Source organism: Astatotilapia calliptera, chromosome 15 (genome assembly GCF_964374335.1).
Source record: "Astatotilapia calliptera chromosome 15, fAstCal68.1, whole genome shotgun sequence".
Lineage (NCBI taxonomy): Eukaryota > Metazoa > Chordata > Actinopteri > Cichliformes > Cichlidae > Astatotilapia > Astatotilapia calliptera.
This window is the reverse complement of record NC_137436.1, coordinates 13,271,330-13,293,714: the sequence shown is the minus strand read 5'-3', so window position 1 is coordinate 13,293,714 and position 22,385 is coordinate 13,271,330. Positions and strand designations below refer to the sequence as shown.

The following is a 22,385-nucleotide window of genomic DNA, read 5'->3' as shown; positions in this document are numbered from 1 at the left end:
TATTTTTTTTTCTTTTTAGAATATTACATTCTGAAAAAGATTTGGTCTAAAAGTGAAAGGAAAAACAGCTTAACAGAGCTCCACCCAGATCCATCAGATCGGGATCAGTTTCCTTGAGACGTTCTCGTTTTCTGGTAAATGGGTGGGATTCCCGATCCCGTCCCCCCAGGGAAGTACAAGTGCATGAATAGCTAATGTTCCAATCAGGCCTCCCCCGCTTTCATATGATGCCAGAGAATTTTTTTCTCCCCCTTAGAGAAACAATGTGAAGTCTGCTGGACACTGCTCAGAAACCTGATTGTTACAAAATGTTCCCTGGAATGGGAAGCTTCAAATATTTCCCTCCTTCTTTGCCTAAAACAAAAGGCCCAGATGATGAAAATGTGTGATTTCTGCTACTTTTGTCAAATGTTGAAACTGAAAAGTAATGTGCTTTGAGATGATGCCATTGATGAAAATGAGATTTGGTTTAAAGACTATAGCTGTGCTAGTTGGAGGCATTACCATAAATAGAAATGATAAAACTGGCTCTTACTGCGTGACCTGATCAGTGAACCAGGCCAGAAAAAAATCAGAGCAAACAGTAATGATTCTCATCAAAGACTTTGCAGGGAAATTGCAGGGATTTCATGCAAGGTTGAAGGCATCAAGTTGACCTTCTCATGACTTGTGTCTATTTTGAATGGCTAATGTGTCCAGACTGTCCATCAAGTGAAGCATCTGGGCCTTTTTCATGACAAGTGAGACGTCTGACATCGATCTGCTCACCACCTCAGAGCATTCCATTGTTGGGTCTCTGCTGCACCTGATATGAGATGCCTGCCAGCACTGCACTCTCTTAACAGAGCTTTAATTGTTTTGTATTTCTTCCACATTCTCGGGCGTGCAGTTTCCCCTCAGTATACACTCATACACATGTGCTTCCACACATGCCCACACATTGCAGGAACACTCACCAGACATTATTTTCTCTTTCCAGTGAAGTAAAACATTTGGCTAGCAGTAAAAACAAATAGAAGCATGTGGGAATTTGGCTTTTTAAAGAACCCCTGGCCCTAAAGTGAAACCACAGTTCATCCCAGCAGCAAGGAGGGCAGGATGAGAGATATTTACATGAAATTAAAGCCCTAAGATGGTCTAATTTTTACAAGATTATTTGGTGATAAACAAAAGTGGGGGAGGGTTCATGGAAAGTTTAGACACCATCTAAATTCTTTCTTTTTCTCCCCCTGATATATATATTATGATATTATATAAAACAGATATAGATGTTTGAGTTACTCCTGATTAGGCAATGTGGAATATTTGTTTCTCCCACAAAGAAGGATTAAAATTTCCATTCACATTTCCCATAACAACGCCACTCTTTGATAAATGTTGTTGTATGAGCTGCCATGTTTTTCTTTCTGGATATTTTCTGCTGTCTTTGCCAGGACCTCATTTACTCTTTTTCAGGCTGGGAAACGGGTTTTAGACACTGGGGAAATCTGGTGTGCCTCTGCCTCTCACAGCTAATTAGTGTGTGAACTAATTGCGTGGCTAACTTTAGCAAACCGATAGCCTAGTTCCATCTGTCCGCTATGTATAAAGTAGGGAGGGAGATGTAGAAGAGCGTATTGGTGACATTCTAGCTCTTTTTAGAAATTTTTGACAAGAACTCTCACCTGGGAAGCCTGTAACCGGATCCAGTCTGGCGCAAATGATCTTTAGACAGAGTGGCATAAACATTTATGTTGTAATAAATAATTTTATGCTGAGAAATCATTCAGTAAAGCTTTATAAATCAGTGATATGCTGGACTGAGGAAAATCTGATGTGATCTGTCATCTCTGTTTAACTGTGGCTGAACTAAATACTGTATAATAAAATGGACCACCTATGTAATGTGGTCTGAAGCCTCAGTTTTAACATGGTGATCATCCTTATGATTCTTGGCTCCATAATTTGAGAAAAACAATAGCATTATATAATTTACCCCAAAATTAATCTGGGTACATGACTTAGACGAGACCATCCATTCATTTTCCCCCACAGAGTAGCTGTAGCCTAACCTAGATGTCATGGGGCAAGCCCGGTACACATGTCACAGAGATAAAACAGCGAGACAGACAAGCATTGAACGCCTACATCCAATTTAGAATGAACAGTTACCTAACCTGTAAATAATTTTTTAAGTGTAGGAGGAAACCAGAGAACACAGAGCAAACAGGCACAGGGAGAACATGCAAATCTCACATAGAAATGCTCTAGGCTGGATTTGAACTAACCCAGCACCTGGTTAGCATCTCCCTGACTAGTGGCAACTTTTGTTCAGACAAGACATTTATCCTGGAACAATGATATCACTTCAGGATGAAAACTTTATTGTACCACTTACAAGATTTTAACTTCATGCTTCCTGCTACATGATGACTGTTTTTTATGGAGGACCACAAGAGCCAAAATAATGAATTGTAGAATAAATTCTCCATTTGTAAATTCATTTTTGAATTCCAATTTAATTAACTGATTTTTAAAATACTTTTTAAAAACTTCATTTCAAAAAACCTTTTTGAATTCCAATGTAATAAACTTCATTTCAAAACCCTTTTTCCAATTGCACTTTAATAAACTGCATTTCAAAATCCATTTCCCTTTCCTGTTCGCTCAGGATTAATTTTTGGATTAGCTGTTGGATCAACAACTTCATTTTAAAAATACTGTGGCTATTCAAATTAGCCACACCGTGGGATGTAAGGAGCTCTCTGATTGGTTGGACAGACACAGGCTGTCTGCCTGGATTTTTCTAGCTCATAGCTTCGCCATGCTAAGCGTGTGTACTTGTACAAAGGCCGTTCAGCCTCGGGATTTACACTCGGCTCAACACGGATATGTGAAGAATGAAGGGACCCTGCAGCAAAATGAAGAGCGCAACCTCTGACTGAGTGCCTGTTTATGCAGTCTGACCACCTGTTGAAGGTAACGTGCTAACATGGCTAACGCTAGCATCACCGCACTTAGCCCCATTATTTTAAGGTCATCTTAGCTTATGAAATTTTTACGTGGCAGCTGTACGAGCTAGCTACGTGATTTTGTAAGCTGCTGTGCTCTTCACAAATAAAGCTGAAAGCAGCTCAGACTATTAGAACCAGCACTGAGGCCTGTTACGTTTATACAGTGTTAGAGCAATGGCTGCAGCCTACAGCCTTTAAACTAGCGATTAAAATGCTGACAGTAAACTCGTCAGTCCAGATGTTACCACATTACTTTATGATACTTAGAGTTAAAACAACTGAGACAGGCGGATTAAAATAACAGCTGTCAGTTCTCTCATTCCTTATATCAAGACTGGAGATCACACTACTGATTTCAGTTCATTTAACATGTGAGTGCACAGATTCATTCTCAACTGGACATAAATGATGATCAAAGGTTGTATATATGATAAATTCATCAAATCCCAGCCTCTAACACAGTGCGCTGAATCTTAGCTTTGAATGTCCAGTATATTCTAATCAGTGCAATTTAAGCATTCACTTAACCTACAGTATCTAAACCTGTGTGGCAAATGTGTGGTAAAGACACAGATAATGAAATTTAATTATTAATACAATATACATCATGAAAAACGAAAGCCGAAATTGATTCAGTTTAGTACTTTTTTCTGTATGCTCTGTGATTTTAAAGGCCTTAAATTCAGTGATATATACTGTAAATGATTTTCTCAGAGATCTTAAAGTAGTTAAATCACTGCTGATAGTCTGGTTGTTTATATTTCCTCTTGTTTTTGTCTGTAGGGCTGTTTGATGATGATTTGGACTCCTCTGGGAGATGAGGACACACCCACATCTGTTCCATACTGCAGCCATTGATGGTGTGACAGATGCACACACTGGAAAACCAGCGCCTGGACTTCATGCAGGAGAGACGGCCTCAGAGATGGACCAATCAGAGAGCTCCTTACATCCCACAGTGTGGCAAATTTGAATAGCTGCAGTATTTTTAAAATGAAGTTGTTAATCCAACAGCTAATCCAAAGGTTAATCCCTGAGCGAACAGGAATCAAAAATGGATTTTGAAATGCAATTTATTAAATTGGAATTCAAAAATGAATTTACAAATGGAGAATTTATTCTACAATTCAATATTTAAGCACAGAATTCTTTATTTCGATGCGCGTGGCTCTTGTGGTCCTCCATAGTTTTTAGCTTAGCTTCATCAGCTCCAAAAAGATATTATGTCATGGTAGGGCTGCTCAATTAATCGAATTTTAATCACGATTACGATCTGGGCTTTCAACGATCATTAAAAATGACTGAGCCGATTATTAGCCCCTCCCTCATTTATCCGCGACACCTTAAAGGCCGGTCCGTGAAAATATTGTCGGGCATAAACCAGTCCGTGGCGCAAAAAAGGTTGGAGACCGCTGATTAAGAGGACCCGAGGGAAGCTCGGAAAGCTAAGCAGAAGTTATTTGGAGAGGAGAGTGACTGCTGTTGGTTGAAAAGAGAGGTTAAAAAAAAAAAAACTTCAGTGGTGTTGCACACTATTTTATATTATTTTTTAAAGTCATTGTTAACCCTTTAAAGCCGGTCAGAGCAGCACGCTCCGTTTTGCGTAACTATTTTTAAATCCCTGTAGAACCTGAACCGTGTAAGCTAGCGCAATAATTTGTTTTACATATGAAACCAGAGGAGTTGTACTTACATCTGATGCCATCAGCTTGTCCTCGGTCACGGTTTCCTTCCACATAAAGCTTTGCAAAAACTGCATAAAAAGCGCTTGCAGGAACAAAAACACAATATTCCAGAAACAGGCTTTGCCGATCCGATCAGCTGTTCGTAACACTTCCCACAGTGAAACAGACGTCAGCGCGAACGATCACATGTCCGCCATTCCCTGGCCGAAACCGGAAGTGACATCATTTTCGCGGAAAATGTAGTTTTTTACTTGTAGGCCTTAAAAGCCTATACTGGTCATGTTTGACTCTTCGGAATAGTTCCTGGGATGCTTAGAACTCGAATTGCGCTGCTGGAAATAGTTTATTTTGATGCACCTGCTGTTTTCTTTGCAAATTTGCATCATAGGATTGTTTTTTCGTTTTTCCTGCAGTGTATATAAAAATTGCTGTATCTCCAAAATAAAACTTTGAAGACACTCAAAATAAATTTCCTGTTGTTGTAAACTATTTTTTGCAACTTTTTTGTATTTAAAGTTTTGAGGGATAAGCCTCTTAAATTTCTCCAAGTAGAAATATATGTAAAAAACAAACAAAAACGATTTTCAATTTTTTTTTTGTAGTTTATTGCACTTTTTTGCAATTAATGTAGTTACTATGGACTTAATGCGTACATATTATTAAAATATGGGCTATAACAGTTGTATAGCAACTTGAAATGCTCCCACAAATGGCACTACAACATGTAAAAAAATAATATAAGCTCTGGCGGACTTGGTTCTATAGTAGGTCTTAAAGGGTTAAATAAATATCGTCAAATAATCGAGATCTCAATTTCAGTGAAAATAATCGTGATTATCATTTTTGCCATAATCGAGCAGCCCTATGTCATGGTTTGCTAAGAGGACTCGTGTACAGGACACACTGAAAGCAGGTTAACAATGTTTAACTAACAAAGTCAATATCAATTGAAAACAGCTGAAATAAACCAAAAAACTTTCTTTGAAGCAAAACTCAGAGAACTGTTAGTCAAAAGCAGGTAAGTAGCTGAGGTTTCTTTGATAATTTCACTGTAAGCTATATAAAGTTTCTATGAACTTGGCTTTAATATCATCGATTTCCTCGGATACAGTACTGTACAAATGCTTTGAGCCAACCTGACTTTCTTTGTATTTTTTCTCCAATAGGCACACCTCATTGTAGGCTTTTTTGAGGTCCTTGTACTTGGCTTCTTTCATCAAAATTAGTTTTTGTTTACTAAGCCCTGTAACACCAGCATGAATTATTCAAACATAAAAAAGGCACTCAATTCCATACTTACCCTTATTCACAACAACTTGGCATAGAACTGACTGAAATTGTGTCTCTAGGGACTTTGTCTGTCTGTCTGTCTTTGCCCATCAGAGACCCATCATTTGTCATTTCTTTTCTTGTCATTTCTGCAGGGAAGGGGTGGTGCAGCAGGTTTGAGGGGCAATGCCAGTAAGGCTGGGACACGAGCTGCAGCCTCATCCAACCTCTTTTTTTTTTTTCCAGGTGCCCAGCCACCCTTCAGTTTCATCATATCATCCCAAACAATAGCTGTAAAGTTGGATGTAGGATGAAGACAGCAGAGAGAGCAAAAGAAACAGGTAAGAGCGGACAGGTAGTCCGAGTTAGAGCAGGGCGATATGACCAAAAATATTTATCACAATATACATTTGAAGATTTGCGATAATGAGCTTCTATCCCCAAGCCATCCGTGCCCTAAACACACACACCCGCCCTCTCACATCATCTATAATTGACTGAGACAGGACTCTCTTCCAGACACTCTAAACCAAGGCACAATGTACATTTCAATTCCTTTAATTTTAAATATGTTTATGTTGTCTATCCTGTAAAATAGTCAGATGTCTATTCATATTAATGTACAGAATTCACCTGCTTGCTGCTACTACTGCACATACTATATGTATATATATATATATATATATATATATATAATGTTCTTCCTCTACACCCCCCCCCCCAATTTTTGCACATGTCGAGGAGCGTGTCAGGCTACATTTCACTGTGTGTTATACTTGTATAACTATGCATGTGACAAATAAAGAACCTTGAACCCCCTTGAACCCTTGAACGATATAACTGATGATATAATTGACGCGAGACAAAATACTTTACAACTCCACGACTTTATTAGTGCAAAAGAAACCCAATCAATGTATGTTCACTTAAACAAGCAGCTGTTTTTTATGTGCATTAAAGCTATATAAAAATGTAACAGTGCAAATAAAATCGTTTCGAGGTCAGTAAACACAACCAGGATTCATACATAAGGCACACGGGATTATAAGGGGCACTGTCGATTTTTAGAAAAATCAAAGGATTGATTTTAAGTGTGCCGTATTTTCCAAAAAACACGGTAATAACGACGGCCTGCTAGCATGCTCTACCAAAAATGTGCTTTGTTGTGTATCTGATGGACGAAAGCTAAACCAGTTCCACACCACTGAGGTTGCAGCATTTTTACAAACCAATTCTGGTTCATCCGTTTCATTCAGCGATCCACTTTCGCCCTTCTCATTCTCCGTCGCCAGCACGCTTTTTCCACCATGTGCGTATGAAAACAAAGGTACTGCGCATGCGCGTTTTACCCATATTCTATCGCGATTAGGGGTGGGTATCGTTTAGGTTTTATCTGATACCGGTGCCAAATCGGTACTTTTGAAACGGTGCCGGTGCTCAAACGGTGCTCAAACCGGTGCTTAAAGAATGGAGAACACAAAATTGGTCCAAAAACCTCTCATATTCAGCTGGTTTTTTGTAAAAAGATAACAATGTTAGCCTTTTCTGCAGCTTTGGGGCATATATGGTATCACTCTTAGCTGGAAGCAGTGCTTAAACAATGGAAAAAATACAAACCTTGTCCAAAAACCTCTCATGTTTAGCTGTTTCCCTCTTTTTCTTTGGTCATTTTAGCCTTTTTGGCCAGGGTGAAGGGAGTATCTGCCATCAACCAAGAAGACAGCCGCATGTAGCTATGATGATGTTTGCTAGTTCACCTTACATGCATTAATGTAATAACGTGGTTAGCCTACTCAACGTAAATTACACACAAACAACATTAAGCTACTCACGCAGAGAAGAACGGCTGCTGCTGCCATCAAATACGGCGCATTTCTCGGCTTTTAAAAAAAAAACGCTACGCGTCGCCAGGTGTTTCATCGGATTCGAGGTGTTACTTCCTTTGACAGTATCACAGTATCAGCTTAAAGCACTTGTTGCAGGCTGCTGAGTTTGCATATTTTGCTATGAAGTACAGCCAGACTTTTGACCGCTTCGCCTTGGACATTTTTAATCTGTAGCTCTGCATAAAAGAACGTACGTACCTGGCCCCGCCTACTATCCTCGGAAACGTAAAATGATTGGCTAGAAGTGTATCACAGCTCAGGAAAAAAAAGCACCAAAATAAAGCACCGAAATGTGCGCTGCTTTTCGGTCTGGTTACTACCGTTTATGTCAGAACACCGGTACCCATCCCTAATCGCGATATTTCATTTTCTTGTTGTTGCCCAACATCATACCAGTATTACTGTGAACGGTATGATATGCCCTAGCCCTAGCCAGAGTTAACAAAAACTTTTAAAGCCAGTGTAGCTTCTGTTTTGAACACATTTATTGATGATGATTTTACATAAATAAGCAGTGTATTATACTGTAATCAGATGTGGATTCTCACTAACCGCTTTACTAGTAATTGTCACAAATACTGTTTATTTGCCGTATTTACAGATAGTGAAATAAAATGGAAAATAATTCTTTCATAATTGTATACTCAGCTTGGTCAAGATAATAACTCCAGAACAAGAGGCATAGGATTTTGAATTAATACCAATGGTGCATCTACTGATATTCAGTTTGAATATCAGTGACCTTGACCTCAAGGTCAAAGGTCAAGTTTTCTGAAAATCTTGTGAATGTTACAACTTGGTGACAGGAAGGAAGTCACCTAGTTTGCTCAAATTTGTACCATAGGTGTTCAGAAGGGTTAAAGAAATCTGAGCTGGCAGCAATCACTTCAGAGTGTCGGGTCAGGACACTTGCAAATGTTCAGATGTGAGAGGAACAAACAGGCAGAGTCCAGGAATAAAGTTGTCATTCTTTGTATTTTCAATTGAGAATGTGCCCGCAGCTGGGCGAGATAGAGTGTGTGTGTGTGTATGTGTGGTTTCTGCAGACAAAGCATAATAATACAATCAATTAGGAATCAGATTACATAATAAACATAAAGATACAACTGAGGTGTACTCAAGTACAGTATATAGCTAAATAAGCTGACATTATACTTCAGCCTGGTTACATAAACTTAAAGTCAGACATTATGCATTAACACACCGCATACAACTATGCACTGAAGGCAACTGTACATTGGTTTATCATCTGTTACACGGAGCACAGAATCAACAACACGATAACAACGAATCTCTCTCCTAGAAGCTAATTAGTAAACAAATCTGTTATGCTAGCGAACTACCACTTGTACATAATGTCACATAAACAGAAGCAGAAACTGCTGGTAAGTCATCAAATACACTCATGGCTGAACATGTTGTAAAGTATTTTGTCTAGTGTCAGTTATATCGTCAGTTATATCGTTATCGCAAATTTTCAAATGTATATCGTGATAAATATTTTTGGTCATATCGCCCTGCTCCCCACACACACACACACACACACACACACACACACACACACACACACACACACCAAGTTACTTTTGCACAATACTCAGCATTTTGCACATATCCATTGCACTGTCTTGTCTTGTTTATTTTTGCAATTTTTTGCACATTGCACTGTACATTTCAAGCATGTACAGTGGGGTTGCTTGGAGACGAGTACCACACAGTTCCAATGAGCATACATTCCAAAATATGCAAACTAGCCCCATACATTATGATGACATATGTTCAGGGTATGAACATTCTATGCTGAAAGCTTATAAATATACAACTATTGAACTTGTTTTCAGTTGAACTTTTGCATAGCACAGAAGATTTTCACTGCGATCAAATTAGGTTCAAAGATGTTCAAACGCTTTTTTCTCAGAAAGGTAAGTTTGACGAGACTTGTAGCACATTTCTCTGTATATTTTCTTACAGTAAATAAGCATTTTGAAGCTTTTAATGGAGCTTCATAGATGATTTTTGTAAAAACTGAATTTTGAACCAAATGAAGTATTTTGTATTTCATACCATAAACTTTAAAACTCAAATTGAGGCATGAATAAATTGTTTTTAATTTATTTAAACATATTCATATCGGTCCACTTCATGAGTCGATAGCTCACTAAATTGATAAATAATCTAAAATAATACCAAATTTTCTAACTGGACACTTTTCATGTAGAGCCTCCCTTGGAATGTTTGTTTTATGCCATTACTGATGTTGGTTTTCTTCTTTCTAAACAGAGATCAAAAAACCAAAACGTGGCAGAGAAGGAAATTCCTTCTACGTCTCAACAGAGGTAAAGAAATGTGACTCTTTAATCCAATGTTGCCGGAGATATTTATAGCAGTGGTTTAGTGTGAGCTGTTTTATTTCCCTTTTATTGTTGTTTTTCTTCCGCCTTGTGTGTTTATATCGTTTTTACTACTTCTAGTTTTGTCTATTATTTATATCGATTCAGAGATTAGTTGAAAATATAGAGTGTAAATGTACAAAATACATGATTTTGTTCATTTTGGTATTTCATAACAGTTATTATTTTTTATTTGCAATATCCAGGATGCGCTCCTTGTTAAAAATTTCCACTTTGAAAAATAACATTTACACTTTTGTCCTCGATCAGCGTCCCGGATGCTTCTGTTGCTGCCACAACACCTAACCATGAAAATGGTATAAAGAAGAAGAAGAAAATAAAATGGAGACACTTCTTCTGCTGTTTCTCGGTTTGCTTTTACAGAAGACATATGAAATGCATATTTTCCTTAAAATGTATTTGTTAATTTTAAGTGACTTTTCTTTTTTAATAACATTATGTTTGTTCGTTCTCTACAGGAAACTGACAGCGATACAGAGGCAGAGACCCCCACTGTAAAGCCACAGAAAAAGTCCCGCTGGTCTATTTTCAAATTCTGGAAGGTATGTTTTATGGAAAGAGTCACTATCATCAAGCATTTATTCATCACAATGAAATGGGAGCAATTAAGAGCAATGAAGCACACAGCTATGTCCTGTCTTTTGGTTTCTTTCTACAGAGAAGAAATCAGGTTGCTCCAGAAACAACAGGGGAACCTGATAAAAAGAGTGACAAGTAAGGGAAACTTTAATCTTCTCACTTTAAAGAAAAAATCTTTTGGGATCCTTCTGGTTGCAGATTTGATACTTAATCTTCTATATATTTGTATATTTTTGCAGATTAAAGAACATGCAGCAGGACTGTACACCTGCCAAGGCAGCACCACCAAAAGAAGACTGCCTAGAAACAAAAGGTCGAGAACTGGTTGCTCCAGAAACAACAGGGGAACCTGATAAAAAGAGTGACAAGTAAGGGAAACTTTAATCTTCTCACTTTAAAGAAAAATTCTTTTGGGATCCTTCTGGTTGCAGATTTGATACTTAATCTTCTATATATTTGTATATTTTTGCAGATTAAAGAACATGCAGCAGGACTGTACACCTGCCGAGGCAGCACCACCAAAAGAAGACTGCCTAGAAACAAAAGGTCGAGAACTGGTTGCTCCAGAAACAACAGGGGAACCTGATAAAAAGAGTGACAAGTAAGGGAAACTTTAATCTTCTCACTTTAAAGAAAAAATCTTTTGGGATCCTTCTGGTTGCAGATTTGATACTTAATCTTCTATATATTTGTATATTTTTGCAGATTAAAGAACCTGCAGCAGGACTGTACTCCTGCCGAGGCAGCACCACCAAAAGAAGACTGCCTAGAAACAAAAGGTCGAGAACTGGTTGCTCCAGAAACAACAGGGGAACCTGATAAAAAGAGTGACAAGTAAGGGAAACTTTAATCTTCTCACTTTAAAGAAAAATTCTTTTGGGATCCTTCTGGTTGCAGATTTGATACTTAATCTTCTATATATTTGTATATTTTTGCAGATTAAAGAACATGCAGCAGGACTGTACACTTGCTGAGGCAGCACCACCAAAAGAAGACTGCCTAGAAACAAAAGGCCAAGAACTGGACATCAAGCCTCCACTGAACAGTTCAGAGGACCTAGTACAGGTCATAACTACAGACAATCCCAGGTAAGTGCTTTTAATATTTTGGCCGATTGCTGATCACAATAAGAATTAGATGTTTGAATGCTTTTCTCCAGAGAGACAATGTTTGTTTGTTGTCCTGTTGTGCTTGCTATGCATCCCTGACTCCTTTCTTCTTTCTGCATGCAGCAGCACCCATAAGGAATGTGGTGAAAGTTCCAACCAGGTTAGAAACACCACTGAACATAGTGAGCCATCAGACCTGAGTTGGGACACTTTGCTTATGGAGTTTCTGGCACAAGAGGATGGATTGGAGCAGGTGCTTGACATGTAAGAGAAAAACGTCCTCCAAAATGTTTAAACTTCAAAGCTCATGCATACATGCACATACACTGCTTAGCTTCTTGACATCTTTCCTAATTGTGTGTTTGTGTTTTTACCTTTTTGCAATAGTTTAGGGAAAAATTTGAAGGATAGAAAAAAAAAGAAAAATAAAGTTCAGACTGTGGACCGCTTCGGGTGAGTACACGTGGTGCACGAGGACCAAAGCTCTCTTTGTCAAAGTGGAAATGAGTTATTTTACACTGATAGTGTAAACTTTGTGTATGTGTGGCAGGTTTCCAAACATTGTAAACAGCTGCTACATGAACTCCTGCCTGCAGAGCCTCTTCAACAATGAGGAGTTCATTAGAGATGTCAGCCGTCAGGAGACTTTGTGGAGAGCAGTCCCAGAAGCTCGGCTCTTAAGGTGCGCTACGTCAACCTTCTACTTTCTTCAGAAACCTGAAGAACAAAGATATCTAACACCAGAAATGTCTGTTTACCCTTTCCTTTTTACAGAAGGCTCATGAACATCAGGAACTGTCATGAATCAAGAGATTATGACCTTAAAAAACGCCGCCTAATGTCTTTTAAGAAGGCATTCAGCCAACAGGTTCCTGAATACGAAGGCAGTGCACAGAAAGTGCGTCAGCTATTTGGACATTTTGTTTTTTGCTTTACCTTCTAATGTTTATGTTCTAAATCTCCTCTGTGTTTTTCTTTCAGGACGCTCATGAATTCCTAACCTTTTTCCTCAATGAGGTGAAAAGCCTCTCACCTCACCTGAAGAGGGAAGCAGCTCTCCTGGGCCGAAGTTATACCTGCCCAGTAGAAGACCATCATGTTTTCAAAATGGAAAACATGAGGACATGCAAGAGGTAAGCCAGTCTTTCAGAAACACAGGGCTGATTGCAACATTTTCATATACCTCTTTTCCACCTACTTGATCGTTACTTTAACTACGTTACTCCTTAAATGTGTAGCTGCGGTCACCAGTCATCACAACAGGAGGAATTTACAAGCTTGTCCCTTGACCTGGTTCCAGAGGGGTCTGTTGAGGACATGTTAGGGACATACTTGAAGGTAAGATCACAAATTCCAGTAGAGATGTAGTATCACTGATCTTGTGTGTGCGCATAGGTTGTGATTTTTTTTTCTACCATAAAGCCTGTTTTCTCTTTGCCGTTGTTTAGGAACAAAAAATCGAATTTACCTGTGACTGTGGAGGGACGACCTCGGAAGTGAAGCAGTCTTTTGATACACTGCCAAGGTGAGTAAGGTCACATCAGAATTGATCGACTGACCTGATTTCCAAACTGTGGCGCACTAAACATCAGAGTTTTTAAGACAACACTTGAGCAGTCATTTTCTCCCATCTTCGGTTTGTGTTTGACACTCATTCTTCTTATTTTGTACCTTGGGTTTTTTTTTTCTTTTCTGCCAGAGTTCTCATCTTTCACCTGAAGAGGTTTGGCTTTACAAAAACCCACAAGCTTCAGAAGGTGAATGACCCCGTCAGGCTGCAGAGGGACTTGGTGGTGTCATCCAAACAGGTAAAAACAGACTGCAGAACATCTCAGAGAATCAGCTTAATTATCGCACTGATGTGAGACTTTATGAAACTGATCTTTGGATTTGTTCCTTCTCAGGGTGATGGCCGTTATGAACTCATAAGCATCATTAGTCACTATGGTGGCACAGAATCAGGTAAAACAACTGACTTGTTACAAACAGAAAATGCTACTTTTGAGTGAAGGACTCACACACAAAAGCTTTTGATGTTTTAAGAAGCACTAAGTCCAAACCACTGTTTGCTTGAATCAGTTGACTTTTAGAAGTTGGATTCATTTGTCTTAATGTGATCTTAGGACACTACATCTGTCATTCTGTGCATCCTGAGGAGAGCCCACAGTCTACATCAGATCATTGGCTCACCTATAATGATGCACGGGTGCTCCACACAACTGGATCGGCAGTTTTTGAGGAACAGCAGCAGTCTGCCTACATCCTGTTTTACAAGAGAAACGTAAGAAGACACAGCAGCTGAGAGAATTTTGAAATGTCCTATTACCTTGTTAATCATTTTTCTCTTCATTCTAAAACAGGGTGTGGAAGCAAGTTAGAGCCATCATCGTGCTGAGAAGGAACAACCGTCGTCTCAGACCGCTGGTAAGTATTGCCCTTAGGAGGAAGGGTCCTCCCAGAGAGCCTGGTTCCTCCCAAGATTTCTTCCTCCAGGAGGGAGTTTTTTCTTGCCACCGTCGCCCCACATTCACCGGTCATTCACTAGTAGTGCACCACTACTAGAGATAGTCAGGACCAGTGTTTGGCTTGCTCTCTGGGAACAACAAATAAATTAATAATAAAATAAAATAAAGATATTATTGTCACGGGCTGAAAGCAGGGACTCAAGCGCAGAGCAGGTTGATGTCTCAAAACACAATTTATTTACACACCCGTGCAATAATATATACAGTGACGGGAAATTCAGGGTTCCAGGGGATTAGGGGAAGGCTCTCTCTCTCTCACGCTCGCTCACGTCCTCACACACGTTCGTACCGCGGGGAGGTCACAGGTCCGGGAAGATAAGCTGGAACAGGGAAAGGGAGATATCACTCACAAATCACGAAGGCATAAAGGTGTAAGACCACGGGAGCTGGAAAGGTAGACTAACGTCAGTAGCGCAATCATCCCGCGATGAGAGGATCTGTGACCCAGCCTCAAATAGAAGACGGATAATCAGCTGATCGCCAACAGCTGTGAGAGCCAAGGGCGGGAGCCAGCTGTGAGCTCCGCCCAGGCAGAGAGATAGGGGGAGAAAGAGAAAAAAAACACAAGTGTAGCCTTGTGAGGCCGGCTGGGCAGGCACGGGGACCATGACAATTATTTACTTATTTATTTATTTTTTATTAAAATTAACGTAACAACAAAAACAAAAATAACTAATAAAAACTAATTAACTAAGTATTCAACTGTGTTTTGTGAAATTTGTAATGAGTCTCAGTTAAGTTGATGTCACAGAAGTTTCTGAATCAACCATTTAGATTGTTCAACAAACAGATTTACTCAGGTAAAGATGGTAAGCTGGAGCACTGGTACCCTTCTAGTTCAGTTTAAGTTTTTAGACAAATATTCCCTCATTCAGTTGCAGTTTCTGCTTACATTATACATTATTTAGCTGCAAATGTTTAGCTGCAAGTAGCAAAGTCCAAAAGTGACAACATTTCCACTGCACTCTCTCCAGAAATGGCATATAGAACTTTTGATCAAATTAGACATTTATCCTTGAAAAATCCATGAAAATCTTTAATTGTACCTTTTATAACATTGTGGTGGGGCGTGGTCTGCGGTGCCGTGCAGGGAGGGCGGACGCACCTGCACGGCATCCTTAATCACGCCCGCCTAGTTAAAAACACGGGGACTCAGGGGTTTGGGGATTGTTGTGGTGAGATGTAAATAAAGATGGCTCCGAATGATACTCCGTGGTCCCGCCGTGCCTTATTCTCGCCACATTGGTGCCGAAACCCAGGAGGCAGCACGGCGGGTCCGTATCGGAGCCAGGGAATGGAGGAGCTGGCCCAGATGGTGGCCGAAATGGTGGCCGCCCAGCGGGAGCAGGCGGCGGCGGAGGGAGTAGTAGTGACGGAGGAGTCGCGCGATGGGCTGCTCCAGCGGGGAGCGACGGCAGTGACGGATGGACCGCGCAAGGAGCTGGAGGTCCCCGTGCCAGGGGAGCCTGCTCGAGTGGAACTGGCGAGCGAGGCGTGTGCCACGCTTGAGATCGCCGTGCTCACCAGATCGGCCTCACCACCACCAGAGGCCAGTACACGCCACACCTCTGCCCAGCCACCTGTGAGCTGGGGCTCACGACTGTGCCGGCCGCGCCGGGTGCACACGCCACGCGTCCGACTTCCGAACCAGCTTGGCCTGCACCGCTGGATTCGCGGGCGGCCACCTGAACTCGCACCTCCCCGTCGCTTGGCCGGGGCCTGGGGGCGCCAGCTGTCCGGGCTGATTCCCTCTCCCACTGGCGGTGGGGGAGTAGGTTCGGCCGGATGGCTCCCCAGCCTCAATCAGGCGATGGGGGTATGTGGTGGGGCGTGGTCTGCGGTGCCGTGCAGGGAGGGCGGACGCACCTGCACGGCATCCTTAATCACGCCCGCCTAGTTAAAAACACGGGGACTCGGGGGTTTGGGGATTGTTGTGGTGAGATGTAAATAAAGATGGCTCCGAATGATACTCCGTGGTCCCGCCGTGCCTTATTCTCGCCACAAACATTTTAACAAGTTACTGTCTCCTGCTGCATGTTTCTTGTTTTGGCTTAACTTCATCAGCTCAAAAAACACACCGTGCTGTGGTTTACTGAAAGAACTCATGTACAGGACACACTGAAAGCAGGTTTACAACGTTTAATTAACAAAGTCAAGATCAGTTAACAACAGCTGAACGAAAGATTTACTTTTTCTCGTCGATAAAATGGTCAGATGAGGTCCATGCCAATGTGCTCAAATGGTACCTCCATTAAGGGCAGTAAGGGCATAAAGGCACTTTTGGAATGGCCAGCTGGTTCACCAGCTGACACCACTGGACGCACAACATCAGCGCACATCCAAACAGATTCTTGGCCAGTAAAATCGGTCAATTTTTGGGTCCAGAGTCTTATCTTATTCCAGGTGACCAGCCATCGAGTTGTAACGAGCCACCTAAAAAAATCATTTCTCAGTGGCTCTTCTGCGACCAACAAGTAGATGTGTTCTTCCATTTTACAAGTGTCACGACACGCTCAACATGGTCTGTCGTTACAAAATGTGGAAATGTCAGGGCGCACTATTTGACTATCAGCTCTCATCATTTGATCAAAGGGCGAATTGCATAGTGCCATTATCTTCATAAGGCACACGGGATTATAAGGGGCACTGTCGATTTTTAGAAAAATCAAAGGATTGATTTTAAGTGTGCCGTATTTTCCAAAAAACACGGTAATAACGACGGCCTGCTAGCATGCTCTACCAAAAATGTGCTTTGTTGTGTATCTGATGGACGAAAGCTAAACCAGTTCCACACCACTGAGGTTGCAGCATTTTTACAAACCAATTCTGGTTCATCCGTTTCATTCAGCGATCCACTTTCGCCCTTCTCATTCTCCGTCGCCAGCACGCTTTTTCCACCATGTGCGTATGAAAACAAAGGTACCGCACATGCGCGTTTTACCCATATTCTATCGCGATTAGGGATGGGTATCGTTTAGGTTTTATCTGATACCGGTGCCAAATCGGTACTTTTGAAACGGTGCCGGTGCTCAAACGGTGCTCAAACCGGTGCTTAAAGAATGGAGAACACAAAATTGGTCCAAAAACCTCTCATATTCAGCTGGTTTTTTGTAAAAAGATAACAATGTTAGCCTTTTCTGCAGCTATGGGGCATATATGGTATCACTCTTAGCTGGAAGCAGTGCTTAAACAATGGAAAAAATACAAACCTTGTCCAAAAACCTCTCATGTTTAGCTGTTTCCCACTTTTTCTTTGGTCATTTTAGCCTTTTTGGCCAGGGTGAAGGGAGTATCTGCCATCAACCAAGAAGACAGCCGCATGTAGCTATGATGATGTTTGCTAGTTCACCTTACATGCATTAATGTAATAACGTGGTTAGCCTACTCAACGTAAATTACACACAAACAACATTAAGCTACTCACGCAGAGAAGAACGGCTGCTGCTGCCATCAAATACGGCGCATTTCTCGGCTTTTAAAAAAAAAACGCTACGCGTCGCCAGGTGTTTCATCGGATTCGAGGTGTTACTTCCTTTGACAGTATCACAGTATCAGCTTAAAGCACTTGTTGCAGGCTGCTGAGTTTGCATATTTTGCTATGAAGTACAGCCAGACTTTTGACCGCTTCGCCTTGGACATTTTTAATCTGTAGCTCTGCATAAAAGAACGTACGTACCTGGCCCCGCCTACTATCCTCGGAAACGTAAAATGATTGGCTAGAAGTGTATCACAGCTCAGGAAAAAAAAGCACCGAAATAAAGCACCGAAATGTGCACTGCTTTTCGGTCTGGTTACTACCGTTTATGTCAGAACACCGGTACCCATCCCTAATCGCGATATTTCATTTTCTTGTTGTTGCCCAACATCATACCAGTATTACTGTGAACGGTATGATATGCCCTAGCCCTAGCCAGAGTTAACAAAAACTTTTAAAGCCAGTGTAGCTTCTGTTTTGAACACATTTATTGATGATGATTTTACATAAATAAGCAGTGTATTATACTGTAATCAGATGTGGATTCTCACTAACCGCTTTACTAGTAATTGTCACAAATACTGTTTATTTGCCGTATTTACAGATAGTGAAATAAAATGGAAAATAATTCTTTCATAATTGTATACTCAGCTTGGTCAAGATAATAACTCCAGAACAAGAGGCATAGGATTTTGAATTAATACCAATGGTGCATCTACTGATATTCAGTTTGAATATCAGTGACCTTGACCTCAAGGTCAAAGGTCAAGTTTTCTGAAAATCTTGTGAATGTTACAACTTGGTGACAGGAAGGAAGTCACCTAGTTTGCTCAAATTTGTACCATAGGTGTTCAGAAGGGTTAAAGAAATCTGAGCTGGCAGCAATCACTTCAGAGTGTCGGGTCAGGACACTTGCAAATGTTCAGATGTGAGAGGAACAAACAGGCAGAGTCCAGGAATAAAGTTGTCATTCTTTGTATTTTCAATTGAGAATGTGCCCGCAGCTGGGCGAGATAGAGTGTGTGTGTGTGTATGTGTGGTTTCTGCAGACAAAGCATAATAATACAATCAATTAGGAATCAGATTACATAATAAACATAAAGATACAACTGAGGTGTACTCAAGTACAGTATATAGCTAAATAAGCTGACATTATACTTCAGCCTGGTTACATAAACTTAAAGTCAGACATTATGCATTAACACACCGCATACAACTATGCACTGAAGGCAACTGTACATTGGTTTATCATCTGTTACACGGAGCACAGAATCAACAACACGATAACAACGAATCTCTCTCCTAGAAGCTAATTAGTAAACAAATCTGTTATGCTAGCGAACTACCACTTGTACATAATGTCACATAAACAGAAGCAGAAACTGCTGGTAAGTCATCAAATACACTCATGGCTGAACACCAACACAACTGAGTGAAGTAAAACATTAACTTACGGTCTTATGAACGCACACACTGTCCGTTGTTTGGCTGCCGTTTGTCTCTGAACTAAAGTTGCGGACATGCACCCCGATGGTGCATTCAGGGGGCATAGGAAATCCCATACACAACCCTAACCCTTTTGTACAATAGGTGCAATTACTAGTAGGCTGAAGGGTTGCGCTAGGGGCCATCTGTAGAGATGTAGGGTCAACAACCTGTCTGTGAACGTGGACAAAACAAAAGAGATGATTGTTCAGGAGAGCACAGAGAGCTCACTTCCCACTTAACATCACTGGATCCTCTTTGGAGGTCGTCAAGAGCACCAAATTCCTTGATGTCCACCTGGCGGAGAACCTTTTCTGGTCCCTTAACCCAAGCTCCATAACTAAGGAGGCCCAACAGCATCTCTACTTCTTGCGGAAGCTGAGGAAAGCCCATCTCTCACCATCCATTCTCACCACCTTCTACAGAGGGATTATCGAGAGCGTCCTGAGCAGCTGCATCACTATCTAGTATGGTAACTGCACCGTATCAGATCGCAGTACCCTACAACTAATAGTGAGAGCAGCTGAGAAGATCATTGGAGCCCCTCTCCCCTCCATCATGGACACTTTTAGCACCCGCTCCATCCGCAAAGCCACCAGCATTATGGAGGACCTCACACACTCTTCACCCTGCTGCCTTCTCGAAAGAGGTACCAGCAAGCCGTCAGACTCCTGAACACTCAGTGACTGGACTGATACACACACACACACACCTTCACACATCGCTACCAAGCACTTATCTGCAGTATCTCACACACACACACACACACACACACACACACATATAGGGCTGGGCTATATCATACCGTTCACGGTAATACCGGTGTAATTTTGGGCAACGATAGGAAAATGAAATATCGTGATAGAATATGGGTAAAACGCGCATGCGCAGTGCCTATGTTTACATACGCACATGGCGGCGACACAGAATGAGAAGAGCGAAAGTGGAGCATTACGGCTATATTAGGCAGGCGCCTCGCGGAGTGATACGTACTGTGCTTCAACATAATATTACTGTATTGTGTGTGTATAACCTCTTTTTAAGTTTAGTGGATATTATACATTGTTATGCTCAGGATATGTCGGCCAATTTCCACTGGAAATGCCTTTTGGTTAAACTGTCAGCAAGGAATTTGCATTGTTACATTTTTATATAACTTTAATGCACATAAAAACAGCTGCTTGTTTAAGTGAAAATACATTGATGGTTTTTTTGCACTAATAAAGTCGTGGAGTTGTAAAGTATTTTGTCTAGTGTCAGTTATATCGTCAGTTATATCGTTATCGCAAATTTTCAAATGTATATCGTGATAAATATTTTTGGTCATATCGCCCTGCTCCACACACACACACACACACACACACACACACACACCAAGTTACTTTTGCACAATACTCAGCATTTTGCACATATCCATTGCACTGTCTTGTCTTGTTTATTTTTGCAATTTTTTGCACATTGCACTGTACATTTCAAGCATGTACAGTGGGGTTGCTTGGAGACGAGTACCACACAGTTCCAATGAGCATACATTCCAAAATATGCAAACTAGCCCCATACATTATGATGACACATGTTCAGGGTATGAACATTCTATGCTGAAAGCTTATAAATATACAACTATTGAACTTGTTTTCAGTTGAACTTTTGCATAGCACAGAAGATTTTCACTGCGATCAAATTAGGTTCAAAGATGTTCAAACGCTTTTTTCTCAGAAAGGTAAGTTTGACGAGACTTGTAGCACATTTCTCTGTATATTTTCTTACAGTAAATAAGCATTTTGAAGCTTTTAATGGAGCTTCATAGATGATTTTTGTAAAAACTGAATTTTGAACCAAATGAAGTATTTTGTATTTCATACCATAAACTTTAAAACTCAAATTGAGGCATGAATAAATTGTTTTTAATTTATTTAAACATATTCATATCGGTCCACTTCATGAGTCGATAGCTCACTAAATTGATAAATAATCTAAAATAATACCAAATTTTCTAACTGGACACTTTTCATGTAGAGCCTCCCTTGGAATGTTTGTTTTATGCCATTACTGATGTTGGTTTTCTTCTTTCTAAACAGAGATCAAAAAACCAAAACGTGGCAGAGAAGGAAATTCCTTCTACGTCTCAACAGAGGTAAAGAAATGTGACTCTTTAATCCAATGTTGCCGGAGATATTTATAGCAGTGGTTTAGTGTGAGCTGTTTTATTTCCCTTTTATTGTTGTTTTTCTTCCGCCTTGTGTGTTTATATCGTTTTTACTACTTCTAGTTTTGTCTATTATTTATATCGATTCAGAGATTAGTTGAAAATATAGAGTGTAAATGTACAAAATACATGATTTTGTTCATTTTGGTATTTCATAACAGTTATTATTTTTTATTTGCAATATCCAGGATGCGCTCCTTGTTAAAAATTTCCACTTTGAAAAATAACATTTACACTTTTGTCCTCGATCAGCGTCCCGGATGCTTCTGTTGCTGCCACAACACCTAACCATGAAAATGGTATAAAGAAGAAGAAGAAAATAAAATGGAGACACTTCTTCTGCTGTTTCTCGGTTTGCTTTTACAGAAGACATATGAAATGCATATTTTCCTTAAAATGTATTTGTTAATTTTAAGTGACTTTTCTTTTTTAATAACATTATGTTTGTTCGTTCTCTACAGGAAACTGACAGCGATACAGAGGCAGAGACCCCCACTGTAAAGCCACAGAAAAAGTCCCGCTGGTCTATTTTCAAATTCTGGAAGGTATGTTTTATGGAAAGAGTCACTATCATCAAGCATTTATTCATCACAATGAAATGGGAGCAATTAAGAGCAATGAAGCACACAGCTATGTCCTGTCTTTTGGTTTCTTTCTACAGAGAAGAAACCAGGTTGCTCCAGAAACAACAGGGGAACCTGATAAAAAGAGTGACAAGTAAGGGAAACTTTAATCTTCTCACTTTAAAGAAAAATTCTTTTG

At 40.4% G+C, this 22,385-nt stretch overlaps 3 protein-coding genes and 1 long non-coding RNA gene across 4 annotated transcripts; all 4 read left to right on the top strand.

The window, feature by feature from the left end:
- The first annotated feature begins 2,733 nt into the window (after nucleotides 1-2,733).
- LOC145420721 (uncharacterized) lies at nucleotides 2,734-4,092 on the top strand. The gene is made up of 2 exons (XR_013902042.1): nucleotides 2,734-2,958; nucleotides 3,777-4,092. It is a non-coding gene; the product is annotated as an uncharacterized LOC145420721 (long non-coding RNA).
- A 5,302-nt stretch (nucleotides 4,093-9,394) lies between these two features.
- On the top strand, nucleotides 9,395-11,195 carry LOC145420720 (uncharacterized). Its single transcript, XM_080290230.1, has 6 exons — nucleotides 9,395-9,755; nucleotides 10,114-10,169; nucleotides 10,494-10,593; nucleotides 10,703-10,786; nucleotides 10,903-10,958; nucleotides 11,063-11,195. The coding sequence occupies exons 1-6, from the start codon at nucleotides 9,729-9,731 to the stop codon at nucleotides 11,193-11,195; spliced, it is 456 nt and encodes a 151-aa protein (XP_080146356.1). The 5' UTR covers nucleotides 9,395-9,728.
- A 110-nt stretch (nucleotides 11,196-11,305) lies between these two features.
- On the top strand, nucleotides 11,306-15,154 carry LOC145420626 (ubiquitin carboxyl-terminal hydrolase 46-like). Its single transcript, XM_080290037.1, has 14 exons — nucleotides 11,306-11,424; nucleotides 11,529-11,657; nucleotides 11,762-11,911; nucleotides 12,056-12,196; nucleotides 12,320-12,385; nucleotides 12,483-12,614; nucleotides 12,707-12,830; nucleotides 12,914-13,065; nucleotides 13,171-13,270; nucleotides 13,381-13,457; nucleotides 13,632-13,740; nucleotides 13,837-13,894; nucleotides 14,056-14,213; nucleotides 14,293-15,154. Exons 1-14 carry the CDS (start codon nucleotides 11,306-11,308, stop codon nucleotides 14,308-14,310), a joined length of 1,533 nt encoding a protein of 510 aa, XP_080146163.1. The 3' UTR covers nucleotides 14,311-15,154.
- Nucleotides 15,155-21,021: 5,867 nt separating this feature from the next.
- Nucleotides 21,022-22,344, top strand: LOC145420719 (uncharacterized). Its single transcript, XM_080290229.1, has 5 exons — nucleotides 21,022-21,137; nucleotides 21,496-21,551; nucleotides 21,876-21,975; nucleotides 22,085-22,168; nucleotides 22,285-22,344. Exons 1-5 carry the CDS (start codon nucleotides 21,111-21,113, stop codon nucleotides 22,342-22,344), a joined length of 327 nt encoding a protein of 108 aa, XP_080146355.1. The 5' UTR covers nucleotides 21,022-21,110.
- Nucleotides 22,345-22,385: the final 41 nt, after the last annotated feature.